Source organism: Pleurodeles waltl, chromosome 6 (genome assembly GCF_031143425.1).
Source record: "Pleurodeles waltl isolate 20211129_DDA chromosome 6, aPleWal1.hap1.20221129, whole genome shotgun sequence".
Classification (NCBI taxonomy): Eukaryota; Metazoa; Chordata; class Amphibia; order Caudata; family Salamandridae; genus Pleurodeles; species Pleurodeles waltl.
The window spans coordinates 1610438198-1610456630 of record NC_090445.1 but is presented as its reverse complement, the minus strand read 5'-3'; the positions used below and the strand labels follow the sequence as shown (position 1 = coordinate 1610456630).

The 18433-nt window shown below is 47.7% G+C and overlaps 1 protein-coding gene across 2 annotated transcripts in view; it reads right to left on the bottom strand.

Annotated features, from left to right (window-relative positions):
* LOC138301234 (collagen alpha-1(II) chain-like) overlaps positions 1–18433 on the bottom strand; it is a 1268735-nt gene that overhangs the window by 804259 nt on the left and 446043 nt on the right. For both annotated transcript variants that reach the window (XM_069241494.1, XM_069241495.1), the window contains exon 9: positions 8735–8779. In XM_069241494.1, the coding sequence (XP_069097595.1) occupies positions 8735–8779 (45 nt within the window). The remainder of the gene's footprint in view (positions 1–8734; positions 8780–18433) is intronic.

Sequence of the window (18433 nt, the reverse complement as noted above, 5' to 3'; positions counted from 1 at the left end):
GGCTTTGGCAGTGGTGGGGTTGCGGGAGAGGGAGAGGATGAGTTGGGTGTTGTCTGCGTAGGAGAGGATAGTGATTCCATGTGGTCGGAGGATGTTGGCTAGGGGGGTCATATAAATGTTGAAGAGTGTTGAGCTGAGGGAGGACCCTTGGGGGACTCCGCATATGATCTTGGTAGCGGTGGAAAGGTGGAAGGCGGACTCTTTGGGTCCAGTCGGTGAGGAAGGAGGTGAGCCAGTCTAAGGCTTTGTGGCAAATTCCTGTGTTGTGGAGGCGTGTGCGGAGTGTGTGGTGGCAGACAGTGTCAAAGGCTGCGGAAAGGTCTAGGAGGATGAGTGCGACGGTCTTGCCGTTGTCGACTTTGGTCCTGATGTCGTCAGTGCATGCGATGAGGGCGGTTTCCGTGCTGTGGTTCTTGCGGAACCTGGATTGTGAGGGGTCAAGAGTGTTGTTTTCTTCGAGAAAGTGGGATAGGCGGGCGTTGACTAGTTTCTCGGCAACCTTGGTGGGGAAAGGGAGGAGGGAGATGGGGCAATAGTTGGAGAGGATCTCCGGGTCGGCTTTGTGTTTTTTAGGAGAGCGGTGATTTCTGCGTGCTTCCAGGGGTCTGGGTAGGTGGCGGAGTCGAAAGAGGAGTTGATTATGTCGCGGAGTATGGGGGCGATGGTTGGGCTGGCTTCGTTGTAGATGCTATGAGGACAGGGGTTGGAGGGGGATCCGGAGTGGATGGAGTTCATGGTTTTTCTGGTTTCTTCGTGTGTGGTGGGGGCCCAGGTGGTGACTGTGGTGGGGGGGTCATGAGTGGGGGTTGAGTTGGATGAGTGAGGGGTGTGTGTGGTATGAAGCGGTTGTGGATGTCCAGGATTTTGTGGTGGAAGTGATTGGAGAGGGCGTCACATAGGGGCTGTGTGTGAGTGGGGTCTATGTTGCTGGCTTTGGGTTTGGCTAGCTCTTTAATGATGGTGAAGAGTTCTTTGCTGTTTTGGGAGTTGTTGTCAAGGCGTGTCTTGTAGTGATCTCTTTTGGTGGTGCGTATGAGTTGGTGATGGGTGCGAATGGTAGTTTTGAGGGTGGAGAAGTTGGTTGTAGAGGGTTCTTGTCGCCATATTTTCTCCGCTTGGCGGCATTTGCGTTTGGAGTCTAGGAGTTTGGGAGTGAACCATGGGGCGTTCTTGATGTTACAGGTGGCGATGTGTTTTCTGAGGGGGGCTAGTGTGTCTGCGCAGGTAGTGATCCATTTAGAGAGGTTGTGTGCTCCTGCATTGGGTTCGTTGGTGTGGGGGGGGGGGAGGTTGTGAGCCTGTTGGGAGTTCAGGCGTTCTGTGGGTATCTTGTCCCACATGCGGTAGGGTGTGGTGTGTTGATGGTGGTGTGTGGGGCGTAGGCCTACTTCAAAGGACAAAATGGGTATAAGAAGGGCACCCAAAACCACAGACTTTAGAACACGTCTGGAAACCAAGAGGAACCTCTGACTGGAGAAGAGCTGAGGAAGAAGAGCTGCGCTGCCTGTGACTGTGATTTGTGGAGCTATTCTGCAGTTGCTGCTTCTGTCTGTGCTAGAGGACAAAGACTGGACTTCGTTTTGCCTTCCTTTTTGTGAAGAACTCTCCAAGGGCTTGATTTAGAGCTTGCCTCCTGTTGTTTGAAGTCTCAGGGACAGCAAAAACGTCTCTCTGCCAGTACCTGGAGCCTCTGGAGAGACTGCTGCTCTGCCAAGTGGGGCCCATCCAGTTCCTGGGACCCTGAGAAGAGAAGCTGGCAGCCCATGAGTGAGAAATCCACGCACATACCGCCGTGCGTGGAAAAGATCGACGCTACTCAGATCTGCGGCTGAAAATTGACACGCCGCCTGCTTCGCAGCTGAAAATCGACACTCACCTGCAACGCAACCAGAAGATCGACGCTCGCGGATGGAGAAACGACGCACAGCATTGCTGACAGAGACCAGTGAGATCGCAACCAGCGCTGTGTGGTTTTCCAATGATCGTGTGGCTGAATTTCTGACGCAAACACCGCTGGGTGTGTAAAAACAACGCAAGGCCTGCCCAGACCCGAGAGTACGGACCGGATCAACGCATCTCTCGCCTGCAGAGAGAAGAAACCACGCACGCCGACCCGACTAAAGGAGAAACGACGCAAGGTCTCGCTCGTGAGTGAAATTGACGCATCGCACACTTGCCTATGCTGGGTTATTTTTGACGCATCCAAGGTACATTTGCACGCTAATAGAGTTAGCATTCTGTTTCAAACTACATGAAGACTCTTTTCGGTTTTTAATTGATAACTTGACTTGTGTATTGTGGATTTTTGTCGTTTTGGTCTTGTTTTGTTTAGATAAATATTTTCTATGTTTCTAAACCTGTGTTGTGTCATTTTGTAGTGTTTTCATTAAGTTACTGTGTGTGTTGGTACAAATACTTTACACCTGGCACTCTGAAGTTAGGCCTGCTGCTCCTGCCAAGCTACCAAGGGGGTAAGTGGGGGTTATCTGAGGGTAATTCTCTTTTACCCTGACTAGAGTGAGGGTCCTTGCTTGGACAGGGGGTAACCTGACTGCCAACCAAAGACCCCATTTCTAACAGGAGGGTAATGTCGTCCACTAATTTTATGTCTCAAGAAGGCCGTGACAATCAGGCTCAATATATGTCTACAGGCACCGTGACTTTGTTAGAGCTGTAATTAATATTCTTTATTACCTATGTCTACCCTTCTCTCAAGGCTCATTCATTCTTTTTGATGCACAGCATAATTATACACAAATTATATGCATGTTATCATCTGATTGGATCCTCGGGGGAGGGGGGCCTCTCTGCCTCATTTTGACAACTGCATTTTGGAATACAACAAATGCCCCATAACCTTTTGACGCTTTCTGGCAACATGACTGGAATACTGTTGACAAGGTGGAACAGTGTGCTGCAATGATTCTTTCTGCACACAAACAAAATGATGGACGGAATGTGGAACAAATCAAACATTCACCTCGGTCACAGATCTGGGTTAAATCCATCAATTCCTTTTCTCACCACGCCAACCCAGTTTCGACCCAGCCATATGCAAATCAGTCTTGATGCTGTTCACCGAGGGAACAGTCCAGCACGACCTGCCAGGTCTCATCCTCTCTGGACCGGAAACAAGCATCCTAGGACTGGTTTCGGGGTATTACCCCTAATCAGCCAGGCTAGCTTGAATCCAGTGGCATAGTGAGCCCCGGACCAACATCTGGGTATTCCTGGTGCACTGAGAGCAACAAAAGCAAATAAACCAAATGATGGACAGAATATGAAACAAATCAAACATTCTGCCCTAGTGACAGATCTGGGTTTAATCCATCAATTCCTTTGCTCACCACACCACCCCAGTTTGGACCCAATCGTATGCAAATCAGTCTTGACCCTGTGAGTTTTGCGTGCCAGCTAGACTGGGAGCTGCTCTGCTGCCTGCATACATTCACTGGGCATCACCCTTGACTAAGATATCACAATGAATGTTGATTTGCAGTGGGGCTCTCGCTTAAATCAGTGTGCAGTTATAGTTTCTACACCTTCCACCTCTTGCTATTGGTTCTTCATTTTCTCCCAAAGTTTTTCATGCTTTGTCTTTTGCCGCCTATGTTCTTTCAAAGTTAGAACACTGTAACTGCCTACATCTTGGCCTTCCAGCATATGTGCTAACAAAACTTTAGAGCGTACATAGCACAGATTGTTTGCACCAAAAAATATGACCATGTCTCCCAGTCATGCAGATGCTTACAAAATGCATTATCTGTAGTAAGCCTTGTCTGCTGAATATGACTCTGTTTCAGCAGCCAGTACCAAACTCAGAGCAGTTGCCACTCTCCACCAATCACAGGTTAACCAAATTAGCGGTAAACAGAGTTTGGCCAACTTTTGGATTGTAGATACTGAAGACAAACTCAATGCAAGTTTCTGTCTGTTCTGACCTCTACTTCGGAGGTAGAGAAAATACTGGTCTAGTCATGAGCTGAGCAGGACGACAGAATCAAGTAGCCTCACATCCCACTGACCACCATCTCAATTCTTGTTCAAGGAATCTTAGTAGGTAGACTTGATCTTAAGGGACAGCAAGGCTCCCTCTTTGATAGCCAGTACAAACGGAGTGGGGAGAGGTTCAATCCACTCATTTTCCAATCAAATCCCTTCTTGGGTAAAAAGGGAGGGGAATAAGCAACCTGTTCCTGTACATAAAACTATATCACCAGCACCACAGAAGATGTGCCGGGATCCTAGAGTGTCCCCAATGTCTACTCTTTGTTCTTCACAGGCAAGTTATGGCAAGAGAACAAAGGAGGGAGAAGAGAGGACATCTAAGCCAACGGTAGATGCACTGGAATGTTGGACTGTGCCATGATGGCTCCTCCTTTTTCTCACAGTGTGCAGGAAGAGATCAAATATTTTAAAAAACGTTAGCTTCTCATGAGACTAGAGTAACAAAGGAAACCCCTGACCTACTCATGACTACTAATAGAGGTACCTTTTGAGGTGATATAGTTAGCAAAGGACTACTGCACATATCTCTATAGAGGCACAGTGCAGGTAAGAGAGAATAAGGGCAGGAAACCTAAAGTGATGTAAAAATCACCATTTCTAGGTGCCACTGACCACATGAAAGAAGTAACTGAGAAAATATGTTTGAAGGGAAAGCGCAGGACTCCTGTTTCTTAATTTTCCACCTGCAAAATAAAATAAAATATCACTGTAAAGAAGAAACCCCTGGGGTCTTCTCCTGTCCTTTTTTCGTAACTTCCTATAACTGGCAGCTTCCTCATTCATTGCAGGGAAGAGTCTATTCTGATATTATGCTTCAATCACTAGAAATACTGATTGCCTAGGGCCTGGTTTAGAGTTTGACCGGGTGGAAGCAATGCTACGAATTTGTGGGGCCCTACCCTGGCAACCCATGGTTCTCATGTTCAGTTCAGAGATGAGGGGACCACTTCATGTGCGCAGGTGAAGCTTTCACCGGCATGCAGTCATTGGTGGCAGACGGTCAGCCACACAGCCACTGTGTTTAGTGCAGGGAGAGGTGCAGCCTCGAGAGCTAGCCTTTATAGATATTAACGTGGAGAGGGGCGGCCATTGGTGCTATCCTGTGTAGTTATGCAGTATGGAGAAGGGCATTATAGTGAGTTATTCTTTGTACCGAGAAACATAGTGCTAGGCATCCTTCAATGCCGTCCTGTATAGGCAGTAATTACGTGACGGTCGGGCTCAGTGCTAAGAGGGATCAAGGGCAGCCCGTGTGTTATCCAGACAGTTACTTAGAGAGGGACAGTCTCCGGTACCTTTTTGTAATAGATATTAATAGGGTGCAGGGTAACATCCACGGCACATACGATATAGCAAGGGCTAGCTTCTAGAGACGTTCGGTATCAACAATGGTTTGGTGAGGGACAGCCTCCAGTGCTGCCTGGTATGGATAGTGATATGGTGCAGGGGCAGTTTCCAATTCGGTTTGGTATATACCGTGATCTGGTGAGGGACAGCCTCCGGTGCTGTTCAGTACAGGCAGTGATATGGTGAGGGACAGCCTCCGGTGCTGTTCAGTATAGGCAAGGATCTGGTGAGAGACAGCCTACAGCGCTGTTCAGTACAGGCAGTGATTCGGTGAGGGACAGCCTCCGGTGCTGTTCAGTACAGGCAGTGATTCGGTGAGGGACAGCCTCCGGTGCTGTTCAGTACAGGCAGTGATTCGGTGAGGGACAGCCTCCGGTGCTGTTCAGTACAGGCAGTGATACGGTGAGGGACAGCCTCCGGTGCTGTTCAGTATAGGCAAGGATCTGGTGAGAGACAGCCTACAGCGCTGTTCAGTACAGGCAGTGATTCGGTGAGGGACAGCCTCCGGTGCTGTTCAGTACAGGCAGTGATTCGGTGAGGGACAGCCTCCGGTGCTGTTCAGTACAGGCAGTGATTCGGTGAGGGACAGCCTCCGGTGCTGTTCAGTACAGGCAGTGATATGGTGAGGGACAGCCTCCGGTGCTGTTCAGTATAGGCAAGGATCTGGTGAGAGACAGCCTACAGTGCTGTTCAGTACAGGCAGTGATTCGGTGAGGGACAGCCTCCGGTGCTGTTCAGTACAGGCAGTGATTCGGTGAGGGACAGCCTCCGGTGCTGTTCAGTACAGGCAGTGATTCGGTGAGGGACAGCCTCCGGTGCTGTTCAGTACAGGCAGTGATACGGTGAGGGACAGCCTCCGGTGCTGTTCAGTACAGGCAGTGATACGGTGATGGACAGCCTCCAGTGCTGTCTCATATTGACAGTGATACAGTGAGGGACAGACTGCAATGCTGTTCAGTACAGGCAGTGATACGGTGAGGGACAGCCTACAATGCTGTATAGCAAGGCAGTGATACGGTGAGGGGTAGCCTACAATGCTGTTCAGTTCAGGCAGTGATCTGGTGAGGGACAGCCTCCAGTGCTGTTCAGTACAGACAGTGACCTGGTGAGAGACAGCCACCAGTGCTGTCTCATATTGACAGTGATACGGTGAGAGACAGCCTCTAGTGCTGTTCAGTATAGACAGTGATCTGGTGAGGGACAGCCTCCAGTGCTGTTCAGTGCAGGCACTGATAGGGTGAGGGACAGCCTCCAGTGCTGTGCGGCACAGACAGTGATACGGTGAGGGACAGCCTCCAGTGCTGTTCAGTATAGACAGTGATCTGGTGAGGGACAGCCTCCAGTGCTGTTCAGTGCAGGCACTGATAGGGTGAGGGACAGCCTCCAGTGCTGTGCGGCACAGACAGTGAAACGGTGAGGGACAGCCTCCAGTGCTGTTCAGTGCAGGCACTGATAGGGTGAGGGACATCCTCCAGATGCTGTGCGGCACAGTCAGTGATACGGTGATGAAGAGCTTCCAGTGCACTCAGGTACAGACAGTGATACGGTGATGAAGAGCGTCCAGTGCACTCAGGTACAGACAGTGATACGGTGATGAAGAGCGTCCAGTGCACTCAGGTACAGACAGTGATACGGTGATGAAGAGCTTCCAGTGCACTCAGGTACAGACAGTGATACGGTGATGAAGAGCTTTCAGTGCACACAGGTACAGACAGTGATACGGTGATGAAGAGCGTCCAGTGCACTCAGGTACAGACAGTGATACGGTGATGAAGAGCTTCCAGTGCACACAGGTACAGACAGTGATACGGTGATGAAGAGCGTCCAGTGCACTCAGGTACAGACAGTGATACGGTGATGAAGAGCGTCCAGTGCACTCAGGTACAGACAGTGATACGGTGATGAAGAGCTTCCAGTGCACTCAGGTACAGACAGTGATACGGTGATGAAGAGCTTCCAGTGCACACAGGTACAGACAGTGATACGGTGATGAAGAGCTTCCAGTGCACTCAGGTACAGACAGTGATACGGTGATGAAGAGCGTCCAGTGCACTCAGGTACAGACAGTGATACGGTGATGAAGAGCTTCCAGTGCACTCAGGTACAGACAGTGATACGGTGATGAAGAGCTTCCAGTGCACTCAGGTACAGACAGTGATACGGTGATGAAGAGCGTCCAGTGCACTCAGGTACAGACAGTGATACGGTGATGAAGAGCTTCCAGTGCACACAGGTACAGACAGTGATACGGTGATGAAGAGCGTCCAGTGCACACAGGTACAGACAGTGATACGGTGATGAAGAGCGTCCAGTGCACTCAGGTACAGACAGTGATACGGTGATGAAGAACGTCCAGTGCACACAGGTACAGACAGTGATACGGTGATGAAGAGCTTCCAGTGCACACAGGTACAGACAGTGATACGGTGATGAAGAGCCTCCAGTGCACACAGGTACAGACAGTGATACGGTGATGAAGAGCTTCCAGTGCACTCAGGTACAGACAGTGATACGGTGATGAAGAGCGTCCAGTGCACTCAGGTACAGACAGTGATACGGTGATGAAGAGCTTCCAGTGCACTCAGGTACAGACAGTGATACGGTGATGAAGAGCGTCCAGTGCACTCAGGTACAGACAGTGATACGGTGATGAAGAGCTTCCACTGCACACAGGTACAGACAGTGATACGGTGATGAAGAGCTTCCAGTGCACTCAGGTACAGACAGTGATACGGTGATGAAGAGCTTCCAGTGCACTCAGGTACAGACAGTGATACGGTGATGAAGAGCGTCCAGTGCACTCAGGTACAGACAGTGATACGGTGATGAAGAGCTTCCAGTGCACACAGGTACAATCAGTGACACAGTGGAGGGCTGGGGGCAGTACTGTGCAGTACAGAGAGCGCTAGGTGAGGTCAGACATGGAGAGGGAGGGTGACGACAGCCTCCAGCCTCCAGGCAGTCACGGGTTTAGACTGCAGGTGACTTCCAGTCTGGCGATGGTGTACTTAGACACGGGGGATGTCTCTGTCACAGACGGCGAGGCCTTCAGAGTTGGGTGCTCATCAACACTTGCAGGCCTAGCCTAGCTCGCACTCCTCCCCTCTACAGTATTTGGAGGCTGCACGGTGGCGAGGACACAATCATTTCCTAAACGAAGCAACGCCATTACCACAGTAAGTCAACTTGAATGTTTGCGCTGATAATTATAACGCACATAAGGCAGCCCAGTTAACAACAGTACGCTATAGTACACTGCAGGGGACCCCTCGTACAGCAGTTATTGGAAGTCGCTGCCTCCCATCACAGATAACAATAAGATAACATTCCCCTCCAGCCCTCTCGCATCTCAACGCCCTATGCTGTGGGTACATCTTACCTTGTCGCCTTTCGGTCCCATGGGCCCTCTTCTCCCGGGGCAGCCCTGAAAAACACAAACAACACTATAAATCAAGAGCGGCCCACGTCTGTCCCTGGGACTTGCTTCCCGTCACTGAATGCACTTTCCCTGCTTAGGTCAGGGCATGCCCGGACCAGCTACTCCCCTCCCGGCCCCGGGTCAGCTCATGCAGGACAGGGTGGGGTGAATGACTACCCCCCTCAGACATGGCCTACCTATGTATCAGCGCGTGACAGGGTTGTTTCCGGGGAGACAATGATGAAGACTTACATCACACTGTTCCTCTGTGTGACGTACTGCCGATTCCTCCTGAGCCGTCCAATCAAAAGAATGAAAGACAATCTACTGAACATATGGGGGTTCCAATATGTGAAAATAAGACTGAACTCTGACCTACACTCAAATCACCTGGTCTTGAACCACAGTTAGAAGGTGATAAATTTGAAGTGGTTCAACAGGCAACTCGCTTAGCTCGCATAAAGAGCTATTTTCATTTGCTTTGACAACATCTTGAAAAAATGCATTCTGTGTTCTTATAATGTTTTATTTCTTTGATTCCATGCTGGTGGATGAGTGACATTTCCTAGACGGTGGTGTATGCTACAAGCTGCAACAAAACCACATGAACCTCCTAGGCCTGGAAGGAGTTTTGCAGAGTTCCGCTACTCCGCGACGTGACCAAAAAACTCCGCCACGCTAAGCGGAGCTTTGCAAATGGTGGAGTGCGTTAGGTCGCACCTTTCATGCTGATTTTTAGCAACAGGTGTTCGTCTCACAAGGATAAATCATTTCAACAGCACCTCATGCAGCACAAGAGGGTGCTGCTTCTTTTCTGCAGTTCGAGTACATTTTCTACTTAAGCAACAACTTCCTCAACACGATCGAAAGGTTTCTCAATGCGAGCAGTAGCGACCATATGCGACCACCCGCATTGAGAAATCTCGCTAGGAGGTGGTCTGGAGCAAGATTTTCCTCGCTCACACTTGCCAACTTAACATTGGCAAGTGCAAACAAGGAAGAAAATTCCACTCTGCTGAGTTTTTCGGACCTCCACGCTCAAAGCTGAGCATGGAGCGGGAAAATCTCGGCAAACTCCGCAAGCGGAGTGGAGTTCACCACCCACCCCTAATTTCGGTGTTCAAAAACTACACTCATAGTAACAAAATAAAGGGTGGACGTTTTGAATATCAAGAGGACTACAAATTCCCAGTAGCATATTTAAAGACATATTCATGTTCTGAAAGCACTGAATGGGCATACTGAGTTTAAATATCCACTTTTATATAAGAAGCTAGGATTACCTCCCAGGCTCTCGTGTGTACCAGCTAAACACTCGCTTCAACATATCCATTAGAACAGATGTTCTCAAAGCAGATGCAAGCGTAGAGTACTCACCCACTGAGTGACGTAATGAACACTCTCCTAAGCACTAGATGTCGAACCACTGTGTGTTTGAAGACTAAGGCCCTCATTACAACCCTGGCGGACGGCGGTATTTTGGAGAAAGGTACTGCCAACAGGCTGGCGATACCTTTCCCCAAAATATGACATTAGCGGTTTGGCTCAAGCCAAACGGCCAATGTACCACTCCGTCCGACAGGGCGGTAACAGCCGCCGTGCTGGAGACTTCAGTCTCCAGCACGGCGGCTGTCTCTGTCCCACTTGCTGGATTATGACCCCGCCTACCGCCATGGATTTCGTGGCTTTCTTACTGCCACAAAAACCATGGCGGTAGGCACTATCAGTGCCATGGAATTCCTTCCCTGACACTGATAGGGGTCTCTTCCTCCCCAAAGCCCTACCCGCCCCCTCCTGACCCCCCCACGACATACACGCAACAACTTACACACAAATACAGACTCATACCCACATTCACCCATGCATGCATACACACATTCACACACACACTGACATACATACAAGCACACACGCATTCACACAACACAACTTACACGCACACTCACACCCATTCATGCACACACGCATTCCACACACCACACACCCGCATGCACGCACACACAAACATACACCCACACCCCCACACACATAACACCCCCCTCCCCTGTCTGAGCTCCCGACTTACCTGCTTGCAGGGGGTCCTCTGGCAGAAGACTGGACGTGGCGCTGCTGCCATCAGCAGCATCCGCCATTAGAACACCGCAAGGCCGTATCATGGATCATGATACGGTCTGCGGCGGTCTACTGTGTGGCGCTGCTGCAGGCAGCAGAGCCACCTTACCGCCGTCCGCTGTCATGACCGTAGAAAGAATTCCGCCAGCCTTCTGGCGGAATTCCGTCTACGGTCATAATATGGCGGACATTAGGTAGCCGTCGCGACGGTGTTTCGGCGGCCGTAGTCACGGTAGTAGGCGGTCATTACTGCCATTGACATAATGAGGGCCTAAATGTGATGCAATTTAAGACTCTCTTTTATAAAGCAATTGAATACACGAGTATAGATCACACAAGGATCAACAGCATGTGTAATACAATTGCTTAAACTTTATTAATAGGAGAGTCAAGGAAGGGGCGGAAAAACAATCCTGGGGAAGACTCATTGCATTTTTAAAGTAGCTGATCTGCTTTTTCCAGAAGCAATTCTGTTATAACCACGAGGAATACTTATGGCTCAGCATGTCATGTCATCCAGCTTAGCCTGCCCATAACTAGTGCAGAAAACTGAAATAGATGGAATCGTAGGGAAACAATGGGATTAGAAAGCAGTGTTGATGTAATGGGAAAGTCACTGGCACACCTTTCAGGAGACAGTCCCTAATTTGCAAGTATTTAAAACAAGCATTTGGTTGCAAAGATAGAGAAGGTTGCAAAGATCGGTCGATAAATAGCTTGATAGATAGCTAGGCAGAGTTGCAAAGATTGATGGGGTTACAAATATTGAGAAGTTGGCACTTCCTAGTGTACAAACTAAAATGATAGCGACTTCATAAAGAACAATGTCAAATGGACACAATTATTTGGTATTCTGTGAAAGAACATCAGTTAAATCAACAAAGGCAAGTTAAAGCAGCATTAGCAGCAGCCAGGAACTGATTAAGCTGGAATGTGCTCTGTGCGGCATTAAAGGCAACATAATGGTAGAAAGCACCCTGCTATTACATCAGGATCTAAACACTAACTGAATGGAACGGCAACCCTACTGTAGTAACAAAGTAAAAAGAAATACTGGAGCTTAAGGGAACTATTTTGAGTGGGGATGTACTCGTGAAAGTGCATCATGTCCCCACTCACAGTGAAAGCTGGCCCACTGCCACGTGCCGTGTGCTGTAGTGGACGATAAACTCCTACCCGAATTTTCTAGCGTCTGAAGACAAATTTTCTTAAGCAAAAATGATCACCAATTTTGCAAACTTTTTCCTGAGCTGTTGATTATAATATTGGTCCAGCAGGCTGGTGAAAGAAATGCAACACTTTTTTGTACAGCACAAACCTCACTTGCTTTCTTAGCATCTTGAAGCAAACCTTGTTCGTGGCATTGCCATACGCGAGGGGGCTTCTAGGGGTGGGTGGGAATATGTAAATGTGGTATGAGATGAGTGTACAGTTTCCCTATGGATGAAGTTCACAGAGGAGTGAGGGAGTTGGAGGCAGGACAAGTGTGCCTTGTGACTTCGGAAGCTGGTTTATGTTTGGGTTATCTCTGTGGGACTGATCACAGTGGGGCTCTAGGCCACCTAATACGAGTCAGCCATGGAAATGTAATGTGTTGCTTGTGCTCTCATTGACACCCTACAGCACATGCTGATTACTGCTTTTCGTTTCTGCTGGTGGTAATTTTGCTGGTAGTAGAGGCGTAGTATAGATTGCTAATGGTCCCAGTGTAGTTGTTGCTCGGCTGAGACACCTGTTAGCACTCTAATCCTTCCTGGGTTCTGAATATTATTAACCCCGGCCCATACCCCTCAGCTCCCAGGGTTATCTGTACTCCATTGAGTCAGCTGTCCTAAAGGCTGGTCTTTCACAATCGTATCCCTGCTGCAGCCCGTTCAAACTGATGTGGTTTGTCTTGGGAGTTATCCCTCTTGTTATAATTTGAAATTCTTTTTACATCCTGCTCCATGCTTATTCGTAAGTGCCGTCTTTAAGAGGCACATAAACGTGACGTGTGCTGTGTGTGGTAGGGTGTAGTCAGTAGAGTGATGGTTTGTTGGACAGTGATATAAGGATACTGGTTAACATTACCTTGGTGAAGAGGGAGTAGTCAGAACAATAGAAAAAAGCCAAGTTAGCATAACAAGTAGGCACCTAGGTAGAGCTTAACATTGCAGATTTAAAATAAAACAATCCTTTGCTAGAAGGTATTAGGCAAGCTGTATTAACATAACAAGATTTCGAAACATCTTGAAGTAATGTTGGTGACGAGATATCTGCAATGTCCGCAGGAATGCAATCTAGAAATGCTGAAAGTGAAGGAAAACCATTCAGCAAGGGGCTTCTGGACATTTGGAAGATTCGAGTGGGGATCCCATGAAGCTTGAACATAGCACAAATTAAGCAGTCCCTTGCAAAGAGAGTTCTAGACCACCAGGAAAAAGAGGTGCTCTGTGCTCAATACTGAAGATTGTTGGACTGTACTCAGTAGCGGAGACCTCGAGGAGTCTTCAGTCCAGATGCTTTGTGACTAAATAATTGTGTAAGAAACCTGCTCCTAACCGCTGGAGGAGCAGTACCTGCCTTGAGGAAAGAGGCCAACTCAATGTTCAGAGGAGTGCCTGAGCTGTGCCCCTGCAGGAGGGTAAAATTTAGAAGTGGCGAGAACAGCTGAGCATGAAGGACCAAGATCTGTGATCTATGCTGTGAGGCCGAAGATAAGGATCATCTATCCGCCAATATGTTTTAGCCATGTTGTACACCAGCGTGGCTGCTGTTCAGCATGGCTAAAGGTTAGTGGTGTAAAGGTGAGTGGAGTGTCAAAGTGAAGTATTGTGGAGTAGACTGGAGTGTTATGGAGTAGCGTGGAGTGACACGGAGTGGTGTAGAGTGGCACAGATTTGAGTGGCATGGGTTTGTACAGAGCAGAGTGCATTGGTGTAGAGTGCTGTGGCAGAGTGCACTGATGTAGAGTGGAGCAGAACAGACTAGAGTGCATTGCGGTAGAGTGGATTGGCGCAGAGTGCAGTGGCATTGAGTGCAGTGTTGCAGAGTATAGTGGTATTGAGTGGAGTGGTGCAGAGTAGAGTGGAGTGACCTAGACCAGAGAGGTGTTGAGTGCAATGGCAAAGAGTGCTGTGGTGCATAGTAGAGTAGAGTGGGGTAGAGTGCATTGGCGTACAGTGGTGTGGAATAGAGATGCATAGAGTGATGTGTCGGAGAGTGGAGTAGTGCAGAGTAGAGTTCAGTGACTCAGTGTGGAGAGGCGTAGAGTGGAGTGTCATAACGTAGAGTTGTGCAGAGTAGAGAGCAGTGACATGGAATGGTGCAGAGTAGAGTGGAGTAAAGTGAGGTATGCATGGTGTGGCAGTGCACTGTGGTTACAGAAAACACATCTTCAATTGAAATGACCATTACCTTTGCACAGACATAGTTTTACTGATAAAACTGTACAGTGTACAAACGATAGCGAGTGAACTATCATCACCTATAATATTGATTTTTTCATATTAAAATATTTGTTTCCACAGTACTTCAGAATTACCAAACATGTGCTTCATTTGTACTTCTCTAATTCGAATATTCTAAAATACCTGCACATTTCATTTACAGGTTATTTGAATTGTGTTGTGTCTTAAAAAAAAATTAACATTGTATAGCCTTTGTCCAACACACTGCAGTAGCCAGCATGATTGTCACATAAAACCTCTCACTTTGAAGTCAGAGAAAGAAAATTTAACATTAAGCTCCCTCAGACAACAGAGCCTGACATTTGATCTCTATCATTAATTGCACAGAAAATGTGACAATAACAAGATTTAAAGTGCAAAGGCTTCTTTACAGAAATCGAGCACTAGTGGAAGGGTACCATAAATAGGGTTTGGGCAAGGGAAGGGAAGAATTCCAGCTAACCTGCATAAACCAAATAAAGTCAGAAAATAGAAAGCAAGCAAATGTGAGTTACAAAACACAAAGCTAATGGTAAGCAGCAACTGGAATCCTTACCAGGGAAGCTTTCAGGATGTCCCCAAGATGTTGTTAGCAAACCAGGCAGCTGTGCTGTCTGGTAAGCTTAAACCTAAAAACACCTGACATTCCCTAAAATATTCCTTACAAGCAGATTTGTAAAGGAGGGAGCATTCCTCATGAGAAACAATTGTGGTGGTGTTATTGCTATTTGACTAATTATTGATAATGTTTCTTGTTTAATGGATCTTGATTGTTATTATTTTTAAACAGTTTCTTTAAATCTGCTAATTTCCCTTCTTCAACTTCTGCTCACCTAGTGGGCTCCATAGAATCTGAAGGATAATACATAATCTGCTTGGGTAGGCTTTCCACACGATTTGTAGTAGGTTGAGTCTGGGTGAAAGGAAGACTCAGAAGTGAAGGCAGATGTTGCCCCCCCACTGGCAAGGAAGGGGTTAGTGCAATGCACAATCATTCTTCAGCAACACAGCACTTTGATTACCTTTTCTGTCAGTCAAAGGAGTTGCCACCACCCAGTCTTCTCCTTTCAGATGTTCTGAAGTGCAACCCATGAAGCCAACAAGAAGACTTTGCAACGCTTGTACTACTCATAAGTAGGCCCTACATTACATAAACTACAGTGTGGTAATCCAGAGAAACCTGGAATGCATCTGGCTACTTCCAAGCCTACAGCAGTCCTCAGATATATTTTTCTACATACAAGCTACTTTAATTACAGAACATAGTCAGCTGGTTATTGCTTATACAAATCTGTTGTGAAAGCCACAGACAGTAGTTTACTGATTATAAAAAGCCCTTGAGAAGACCAATAGGTAAATGTTTACTGATAGCGAAGACCCTGCGTCAAAGGCAGCAGGTAGGTATAGTTTTTGTAAAAAAAGATCTTTTGCTTGTTATTTTTTCATGTTCATTCATATTTTTTCCTGTGTCGTATTTGAGTGTGTGTAGAATTAACATTTAAGTAAGAGGGTGGATTGGTGGTGTTACCGAGTTGTACTATTGTCTCTGATGAGGTCTGAGTTGCCTCGCTGACCACTCTGTCTCGATGTTTTGCTACTGGAGCACTTGGGGTCGAGTTTGGGTCCTACACCAATGTGCCCTAAGAATAACAGAGGTAAAATACTCCAGCTGACAAAATGGAACCCTTCACCCACCAATTGCGGTAGCACCCGCTGAACCAGTTGCCTGAAGGACCTATTGCCAAAGCACTTTGCACACTTCAGTTCTGCTAAGGAGGACAAAAATGTGCACTCAGGAATTCACACATCTGACTTACGGAATCAGTCTTGATTAATTTTTCAAGCACAAAATGCAGTTGCGAAAAAAGAAACTGGACCAACACAGTAGAATGCCAGCCTTCACAACTTTAGTAGTAAAGGTGGGATTGCGGATATTCCCTTGTGTGTCCATGTAAGTAGCAGGTGAATCCAAAAACACATACAGTTGCACTTATTCACAAACTATTTACAAGTAGTGTGTCATCACGGAAAGGCATGCACATTTTCCCTTGTCAATGGTGAAAGTAAGTGAGTTTTCATGATAAGAAAGGAGAGGGAACACCTCCATAATTAATGAGGTGTAGAGGAAGGGTTCTTCCACGGACGTAAAATAGTTTTCCCGTGGACAAAGAAAGAATGAACTTTATGATGCACATTTGTGACAAATTTCCATGAGCAAAAATATCCATCAGGTGGATTTCAACATGTGTAGATTTTGTCCTTTTAAGAAGTACTTTCAAACGATGACTGTTGTATTTTACTAGGAGCATTCCTAGAATTGTTTGAGGATAATGAAAATCAGAAGTCAGAAATGTGATTGATGGCACTTGAAAGGAACATGCACCCAAATATCACCTAGAACCTCTTTCTGGGCATGGTAAGAGGCCCTACGTGGCCTCCACTTCCAAGTGCGAAAGCAGATGTAAAGCGGGGCGTGGGAAGGACAGCTGACAGCTGACAGTATGACTGCCTGTAGGAGTGGGCAGATATCTGGTTTCTTATAGCACATACAGCCCTATAAAAGGGTCAAAGCAATTCTAGAAAGGTGCTTCGACCCACATCGGGAGTTACAAGGAATGCAGGAATATCGATCGCTAACCTACATGGAGCACTCTGAAAAATACCAAAAACAGACAGATGGAAGCTGCAGCCGACGTAGGCAGGGAAAGAGACCCCGCCTTACTCTCTCTCTCTCCTCCCTTTTGTAGTTGCTGTCTACTAGCCGCCGTCTCCCCTACTTTTCTTGCTTGCTTTGCCAACAATGTTAGCTTGGATTTTCCAGTACTATTCTGACGACGACGTCGGTAAACTCGTAAAAGGGAAAATCAGACAAGACATTAGCCAGAGGGCTGCAGACACGCACTGCACAGCTGAGGTGTGACATACACAAAGGTGCACACGTGTAACCGCGGGCTGCATGCACAACACCAAACAATGAACTCTAAGCAGAACGCTGCACTGACAGTCAATACAGCTGAGGGACACCGCAGTCACAGCAATGCTTCTCACCAGGACCCACCACGCGTCATCATACAAAAGAACACATTGGGGGAGACGGGATCCTAACGCGGCATCCAGGCCGGCCCCTCATACGGCCTCCCTGACAGTGCCCAGAAACCTGTTCACGGAGAGCTAATCTGCAGCCATCACCAGAAGCTGCAATGTCTGCCAGGATCATTGCTACAATTAAGCGTTATCGCTGGAAACCCCAGGCCATTTAAATTCCTGCAGAAGGGGTCACCAGGCCGTCTAACCTCTAAGAGAGCATGGGTATAGTTGCACTGCCCCAGGGGGTGCGCCCCAAAAGGGAAACCTCCAGCATGGCGGGTGGGACGGGTGTGGGGGTGCGGGGAAGGGGGGTACGGGTGGGAACCCAAATCTGAAAATATGGGGGTTTACTTCAGTGCCAGGCTCCGTTATCCTTCTGCAGCAGAAAATCTCCGTATATAGTAGCAAGCCGTCGGGAAATCCGTCAGGTTCCTTGTACCCCAGGGATAGTCTCATGGGGGCTCCACCAGACTTCACGCTCCAATGTCACTGGGCCCAACCCTAGGTAGTACCAAATTCTAAGCACATTCATCCGAAGATGAGGAACTGAATCTAAGAAGGGTGCAAGGGGCCATATGCCCGGCCGGCAGTAGGAACACCACATGAAGTGACAGCAAATACCACCCAAAAGAGAAAAGAAAAAATCCTTGCGGTAGAATCCACTCCTCAGTGCTGTGGTCAGTGACACAATTAATATTGGCGACACATGCATCAGCACTGGTAATCCCCACCATCTTAAAAATATATGCTAAAAATAGATTTACTCTCAATCAGTCTGTAGAAAAATAGAGCTTTTAACTAGCTGCACCGTTTGTGCCTGATCATTAAACACTCAGTACGAGCAATATTCCTGCCACTGCAGAAACAAGATTCTTGCCACGACCAGTGGTTTGCCAGCTTCATCACGATGCCACAAGGGTGACTTAAAGTGCTTTCCACTAGTATGTGTGTGATCTTGCTGACCAAGGGTTCGAAACCTAGGAAGGACATCTCAGCCTTGCATCCTTAAGAACTTAATAAATCAAGTCATAAT